This window comes from Lactuca virosa, chromosome 3, assembly GCF_052849685.1.
Source record: "Lactuca virosa cultivar CGN04683 chromosome 3, Lactuca_virosa_CGN04683_v6, whole genome shotgun sequence".
Lineage (NCBI taxonomy): Eukaryota > Viridiplantae > Streptophyta > Magnoliopsida > Asterales > Asteraceae > Lactuca > Lactuca virosa.
Genome location: NC_136428.1, coordinates 59,427,152 through 59,435,144, shown reverse-complemented (window position 1 = coordinate 59,435,144; position 7,993 = coordinate 59,427,152). Strand labels below are relative to the sequence as shown.

Sequence of the window (7,993 nt, the reverse complement as noted above, 5' to 3'; positions counted from 1 at the left end):
TAATAAAAACATGGGAATCGGAATCGTAAAAGTTATTCATTTTTACAACTACCGAAATCAATTGATTGAATTCCGAAACTATATATATACAGCGTAATCGGAATCGGAATCGGAATCATCTGTAACTCCCATTTGGCCTCCATTCATCACTGTCCCTCAGCTGTTCTGCTAAGAAATCAACTGGCAATGATCCTGGAGGAGCCAACTTCTGACTGAAATCACCATATTCATCATCAGAATCTTCATCAAAGTAACTCTCATCTTCACTGTAATCCTCCTCTTCAAAATCTTCATTTGACACGATTTCTGCAGGATATGAATGCTCTGCCACCTGTGAAATCGTTTCAAACTCCTCCACCACTTTCAACAGATCATCGGGTCCCACCCCAATATCTTCCAACAACATCGCCTTGTTTGACTCAATGGCTCGTCTCCATAACAATGTCATTTTTGGGCTTGAAATAGATGATGCTGTCTTTGACTTGTAAAAGTCAACTTCAGTGTTTTCTGATATAGGTGCACCATGGTACATAGATTTCCAATCATGACCTCTCCAAATCAAGATTTGTTCATCATCAAAAGATAGCAGCACACAAGGGACTAATTCCTAGAGAATACAAAACATCATTCATCATCAATAGATTAAATGACTTTTTTTTTCTGACTTAATACAGAGAGAACAACTTAATAGAGAAAGTCAGGATAAAACCTTTAACTTAGCCCCAAGCTTTTTGTAATCACTTGCATGCATCCCTGAACAGTCAATCTTCACCAATGCAGACTCTTCAAAAGCTTGTCTAACATCTTTTACTAGATTAAGGTACACTCCATTTTTAGCTGTAAAAGAATAAAGAAATTCAAACTATGAAGTGCAAAATTGAGCATCAATAATCTATAATGAGCAGATGTGTAATGAAGTTACCTAGTTTACAAATTGGGGGAAGTTTTTTCCCTTTTATTCTCAACTTATCGGCTTCTTCTTTAGTCAAACCTTCAGGTGCTTCTTGTATGAGTTTAGGGTAAACTGGGGTTGCAGGTTTCCATAGCATCACAGGATATTGTGGACGAGTGTTATGATCATAGTGCCTACCACGGAAAAGATAAAGCACACCACCAGTTTTAAGAATAATTTTACCACCAGTCTTCTCCTGTTGTTTGAACTAATCTTTAGCTCTAGCACATGATGAAAAATGAAAATCCCAAGATGGTTTACTTAGATTGAATCAAAGAACCTGAAGAACTCGACAAACGTTTCTCATGTCAACAGTGGGAACTCCAAGGCATCGGACTTTACAGACAGGATCTCTCCTCCAGTGGGAATGTATCAGTTCCAGCATATTATGCGTCAATCCATCCCTTCCTACAATATCCAATTTATGAGTTAAAACCATTTCTGTTTCACTAGTGAATTGTAATCGCGATTATATGCAATTTCTAGGCTGTTTATATGTGCATCTTACCAAGATTGACCTGGCGATTACTAGAAATGTGAGGTTTAACAAGCTCTAGTCTCTCTGCTCTACTTAGTGGCTTCCCAAGCACTTCCTCCCTCGGCCTCACCTCAAAATTTCCAAGCTCATATGGTTTTAACATCTCCAGTTGCTTGGAATTGGAATTGTTACCCGGATTCAATGACTCGAAAAGCTTGATCTTCCTGGTTGATTTCTTCAATGGCGCCTTGCCAGTCCAAGGCCTTGGCATAGTGGGCGGCGCGAATGGCAGAAAAGCCGGCTCACGAATGGCAATTGGCTTGGCTCGGGGAATTTCGGAGTAACTGTACTGGAATTCAAATGGGGCACCGGGGAGCTGGTAGGATACACCGGATTCACCTACGACGACGGAACGGTCGCCATCGGAGGAAACAACTTCACCATCTCTAACAGGTTTGTAGTATTTGGAGCGGCGGTGGAAGGTTTTGAAGGCGGGGTTGGATTGGGGTTTTGGTGGTGGTGGTTTTTGGGATTTGCGGACTGGTGGATATTTGGGAATTGGGATTGGGGGTTTGATGGTGTTCGGAGATGGGGGTGGGGGTGGGGGTGTGGGGAGGGAGGAGAAGAGATTTGGGTTTGGGAGAGATGCTAAAATCGCCATTTTCGATTACAGATAGAGATATTCACAGAGGTTCCTTCACTTGCAGATGAAAAAAGAGACAAGGGAGACTAACCTGTACCATATCTTCATACTCATGATACGACGTCGTTCGTGTTGGGATACATTCGGTCATCAATCAGTTCAGACGAAGAGATAAACCGGCAAATCAAAACGGTCGATCATGAACAATTTGGATGAAGATAAACCGGGGAAATTTTGGAGTATCTTGAAGTGATGATACGACGTCGTTCCTTTGCTATTTAATTAAAACAGTATAATCCATAAAAGTTTAACTTAATTTCACTTTTGGAAACTATAAATAAATCACTTTACTTTTGGGAAACTATAAATAAATCACTATATGTTTGTCTATATTTATAACATCCTTGATTATAAGAGTTAAGAATATTAAATATTAATTATAATTAAATAACAATATGATAAATTCTGTTGTTTTTAATGGTATTTAAGTATCCAGTAAAAAACTAATTTGGAAGTAAAAGAGTAGGTAATTATGATGGGATTAAAAATGTAATGAGATGTCAATTTTTTTATAAAGTTTTTTGGGATAAATCAGTATATTGCAAATAGAAAAAGTTTTTTGGGATAAATCAGTATATTGCAAATAGTAGAAGTTCCAAAAACAATATACATTCCACTTTACAAAAGAGAAAGCATAAAGAAAAACAGTTTTAAGTTCAAATCGACCAAAATGGGCCTTAGATAGCCTACGTACGAGTCAACGATTTGAACCTCAAGAGCCCAAATTGAAAGAGTAGGGATTTATTTTTCACGACGATGGCCCTCAAATGCCCAATTTGATTTTTTTTGCTTCCTACAAAACCTTCTTCCAACCCTAATCAAGCCGTATCAGTACAATTCGGCAAAAATGCAGATCTTCGTGAAAACCCTAACGGGGAAGACGATTACGTTGGAGGTTGAATCCTCCGACACGATCGACAATGTGAAGGCGAAGATCCAAGATAAGGAAGGCATCCCACCGGACCAGCAGCGTCTTATTTTCGCCGGGAAACAACTTGAGGACGGCAGAACCCTTGCTGACTACAACATCCAGAAGGAGTCAACCCTCCACCTGGTTCTCCGTCTCCGTGGTGGCGCAAAGAAGCGCAAGAAGAAGACCTACACCAAGCCGAAGAAGATCAAGCATAAGCACAAGAAGGTGAAGTTGAGCGTGTTGCAGTTCTACAAGGTTGATGATTCCGGAAAGGTGCAGAGGTTGAGGAAAGAGTGTCCTAATGCTGAGTGTGGTGCTGGGACTTTCATGGCTAACCACTTCGATAGGCACTATTGCGGCAAGTGTGGTCTCACTTATGTCTACCAGAAGGAGAAGGCTTGATTAGATAAGTGTTCATCGTCGTTTTTTGAGTTATGAATTATAATTCTGAGTTTTCTTGTTATATCTTGTGTTAAACCTGGATTTCTTGGGTTGTTTTTGAATTGATGAAACTGAATGCTTTTGTTTATCAACATTTTAAGCTATCTAAACTGTTTTACAATGATATGTTTACTACTTAGATACTCCTGTAGGTGTCTTGATTATGTTAAAAACTTATTGTTATTCTGAATTTTTAGTTTTTCTTGTTTAGACGATATTCTCGATCAGAATAATCCAGCCTTGCTACCAAAACCGATCTTTGCAACATTAGTTTTCGAAAGAACTTCTCGATGCTCTTTGTTTTTTTCTCAGCAATCCCTCTCATTGCTTCTGGCATCATCAGATATTGATATATAGAAATATATTTATGTATAGAATTCCTTGGATCATTGATTTAGGATGATCTTACCAATCAATTAGAATCTTATTAATAACTAAAGCAAGAGAGCTCAAATATAACAAAGGATACCAACTAAAGTCAATGTCTACCAACCAATGTGTTGTGACCATTAATAAACATGTATGAATCCATCCTATTTGAAAGTTATTAAAAATGTTATCTTTCCATGACTTCTAACACACTACCTCTACTTCTTCCTATGTGATGTACATAATACATACAAAAATCAAGTGTCATGCATGAGCCTATTACATATAAAATAAGTTTTTAAATATATCCTTGCAACACCGGTAAAAACTTTAGAAAAAAAGTCGTATAAGTATCATGCAACGTGAGCAAAAATATCTTATGCCCAAACCAAAGACAAAAGAGGCACTCAGAGCCTAACAAAAGTTGGTTCGTTGCAATTTTTCATATCATGATTCATAACCTAAAAGTCACAAGTCATCAAACACAAAACATGTATTATGCTATTATTTTTTCAATGGGAGGCTCAAATGCCACTTTAGGGTTTCGATTTAGTTATAATAGTTATGAACAAAGCAACTGAAACATGACCTACACAAAATAACCATCAAGCTTGATAAACCATGAGATCATATACATTTAGGTGCATTTTGGTTGATAAGTGTTGAATGTCCATGTATAGTTAGGGGATAAGGAGCCAAAACAACATCCTTTTGTTGGTATCACACACATGCAAAACTTGAGTATAATGAACAAGTGCTTGCTAGCTCGTAGAACACTCAAGCTCACAATCTGAATATGATCTTTAGTGCCTCACAAACCCCTATTGAAACCCTTTATTGTGCTTAAAAAATCATGCCTAATATATATAAGAATTAGTGGGTAAAACTAGTTATAAGCAAAAAAACAGGGGGGACCACAGCCCCCCTCGCCCTTAATATCCTCCGCCCCTGCATTTATGCATCCACAATATCTATCCATCCGATAAATGTATACAATCCGTTTAATCAGTCCATTCGGTAAATTAGTCAATCCACTCCTTTCCCCCAATCCATCTATTTGATTTATCCATATGATCCATTTAATTGTTATTTTATCACCAATATGTCCAATTAATCCATCCAATCCTCCAAGTCAATCCATCCACTCCTTCAAGTTGATCAATATCCGCCCATCCGATTTATTCATTTATCCATTATATTCATCCACCCCATCAAATCCTATCCATTTATTTGATCAATCCAATTCGTAATCATCCGATCCATCCATCTGATCCATCCATCCGATCCATTTGTCTATTTGATCCATCCAGGAAAAGATTTCTTTTTTCCCTTGAAATATATCCTCTCAAATGTGGGATGATGGGAGGGGAAGGAAGAAAATAAACGGTATAAGAGTGTAAATTGAAATGTGATTAACCTTCTATTTCCTTTTTTTTTCATTGCCTCGGGTTTTAAACTTGAAACATGGCGTAAGAGGGTAAAATGAAATGTGATTAACGGAAAAAATGGTTAGGTGTATATAATATTAAAATATATTGACCACTCAATATAGATTGAGTGGTAAATAACAAAATTATGCTCCCCGATATATAGATTAATGAACAAGGTAGATGGATTAGTTGGATATAATAGAAGGATGGGTGGAATATATATATATATATATATATATATATATATATATATATATATATATATATATATATTGATATTGATATTGATATTGATATTGATAGAGTTGTCAATAAAAAAAGTTATGCTCTCAAATGACATTAAAGGAATCCATAAATCCATCCATCAAATCTATTCATCCATCATATCCCTCTATCCGCTCTTTATCGATCTATTCCTCGAATCTATCAAATTGAATACATCTGATTGATCCAAACAATCGATTAATCCAATGGATCTATCCATATGATGTATCCTATAGATCAATTTTTTCTTTTAAATTAATATAAGTGATAGATCTATTCCATGCGGTTAATATATATATATATATATATATATATATATATATATATATATATATATATTCCACCCATCAATCTATTATATCCAACTAATCCATCTACCTTGTTCATTAATCTATATGATTAATCAATTTATCCCATCCATATATGCACCCCATCTATCCCATTAATAACATTCTTCCATCCAATCCATTCATTAGATTACACCATCCAATTGGTCTATCCAATAAATCCATCATATATCCATTCATTAGATTACACCATCCAATTAGTCTATCCAATAAATCCATCATATCGGTTTATTCATATGATCAATATGGGTCCATCTATATGATCCATCATGAGTGTGTCGATATGATCCACCATTGGTCATATCTAGCTACACATTTGATCCATATGATTCATCTTATGGAAGAGTCTAGATCTATGCAATTGATTTCTTTATTTGATCCATTCATCAATCGATCAATCAATTCATCTATTCCATCCACCCCGACCATCCTCTGTTTTTTTTCCTTTACACTTGATTCGTTCCTTTAATCTATTGTTAGTCCCGATACGTTTGTTGGATTTGATGATGTCATAACATCTAATACACTAACCACTATCAAATTTACATTATTGTTTTGTTAGACATAATAATGAAATATCAAATGAATGGGATAGACGAGATAATGAACGAGATTACTTTTCCATTGTCATGTTTTGTTATTATATGAATGAAATGAAGTTACTCAAAAATGACAAAAAAACCCTTCACAAAATGCAGGTATTATTACGTAGGTCGTATAGACCTATCAAAGTAGAATTTTGTTTTGTTTCCCTCTTGTATTGTACATATAAGTCGTATACCTATTATTAAAAACTTTAGGAGACCAACGAGAGTACGTATTATTTTTTTGCACATGTATCTCTATTTTGTGGTAAATTTGAGAAATATAGTACATATATGTATTACATGCCCTTATAGAGAAAACACGAGCATTGTAAATTTGCCTTGCATATTTAAATCATGAAAAAGCATTTAAAGATATCATTTGAGAAGCATTGATGTTCTCGTGTCTTCATCCTTGTTTTTTTAGATGTTTTGAATTCATTTGTCGTACTGTACGTTTTAGATAATAAAATATTACATGTATAGAGAAACTTTTGAGAAAACTATGTATCTTTTAAAAGCAAAGAAAAAGTAGTTTTTGAGTAGCCTATATATATTGTTATTTTATATCTTCACAATCTAACATATTATTTTGGACATGTAACTCAAGTGGAAGATGCCTATAAGAGTAGTTAGAGAAGGTGAGTTAAGGATATGCAATTTGGAGGAATAAGACTACTCTATAATTGGTTTTTCATATTGATGGTTGTATGTTTCACATTGTATTAAAACATTTGAGAATTTATGTTTTAAATATATTTGAGAAACTTGGGACTTCCCGTACTTATTTTTGAGAAACGTTTTATTCTGGTTGTTAAGTAAACGTTATTTTCAGACATGTCATATAACTATATAAGGGTGTTTAGCAGTAATGGGACTAAGAATAACTAGTTTTGTATTCTAACTCCTATGTGGCTTATCGACGACATTCGTGGTGTCGGTAGACTAGTTTTGTGATATACAGGAAAGTTCGATTTTAATATGGCCTCTGTTTTTATATAAGAAGCTGATTTGTTACACATTTTTTTTAAAATATTATAACTACTTTAAAGTATAAATTGTTGTATCACATTCCCTTTTTATATAGACTCCTTCCCAAAACAAATCGGTCAAAGTCAACATATATACAAGTAAGGGTGTGTTATAACGCACGTGCATGCACATGGGCAAGGGAAGCTGGTTTCACAGTTAAGTAGGTGAGAAAAGCATTAAAATGGAGCTAATTAAGGGGGAAAAAGTGATGACATTTTGAACACCCACTAAATTACATCACATGAAGAATTTATCCTTACTAAATTTCTTGCATTTATTTCATCCAAATCCATGTTACTTTACTTTTCAATATTAAATTTTATTTACTATATAAGTAAAATAAACAAAAATATGTGTTCGGAAAAAACCTTTTGTTCACATTTTAATTCTAATTTGCATAATCATATATAGGTGTTATCTGCTTTGTTTAAGGACCTATATATTTTAATTTTTAACTATCAAAGCATTGAAAAGAGAAGA

General features: G+C 34.8%; 2 protein-coding genes across 2 annotated transcripts; one reads left to right on the top strand and one right to left on the bottom strand.

The window, feature by feature from the left end:
• CAF2 (RNA-binding CRS1 / YhbY (CRM) domain-containing protein) lies at positions 1-2,256 on the bottom strand. Its single transcript, XM_079084680.1, has 5 exons — positions 1,461-2,256; positions 1,233-1,360; positions 923-1,148; positions 710-837; positions 1-607 (listed from the first exon to the last, which is right to left on the bottom strand). The coding sequence occupies exons 1-5, from the start codon at positions 2,089-2,091 to the stop codon at positions 116-118; spliced, it is 1,605 nt and encodes a 534-aa protein (XP_078940806.1). The 5' UTR covers positions 2,092-2,256; the 3' UTR covers positions 1-115.
• Positions 2,257-2,910: 654 nt separating this feature from the next.
• Positions 2,911-3,611, top strand: LOC145165787 (ubiquitin-ribosomal protein eS31 fusion protein-like). Its single transcript, XM_079084679.1, has one exon. The coding sequence runs from the start codon at positions 2,981-2,983 to the stop codon at positions 3,446-3,448; it is 468 nt and encodes a 155-aa protein (XP_078940805.1). The 5' UTR covers positions 2,911-2,980; the 3' UTR covers positions 3,449-3,611.
• The last annotated feature ends 4,382 nt before the right edge of the window (positions 3,612-7,993 follow it).

Coding starts and splice junctions, on each gene's coding strand:
- CAF2 (XM_079084680.1), bottom strand. CDS start 2,091: ATGGCGATTTTAGCATCTCTCCCAAACCCAAATCTCTTCTCCTCCCTC. Junction 1,361..1,460: donor TAATCGCCAGGTCAATCTTG/GTAAGATGCACA, acceptor TGGATATTGTAG/GAAGGGATGGATTGACGCAT. Junction 838..922: donor TCCCCCAATTTGTAAACTAG/GTAACTTCATTA, acceptor ATTCTTTTACAG/CTAAAAATGGAGTGTACCTT.
- LOC145165787 (XM_079084679.1), top strand. CDS start 2,981: ATGCAGATCTTCGTGAAAACCCTAACGGGGAAGACGATTACGTTGGAG.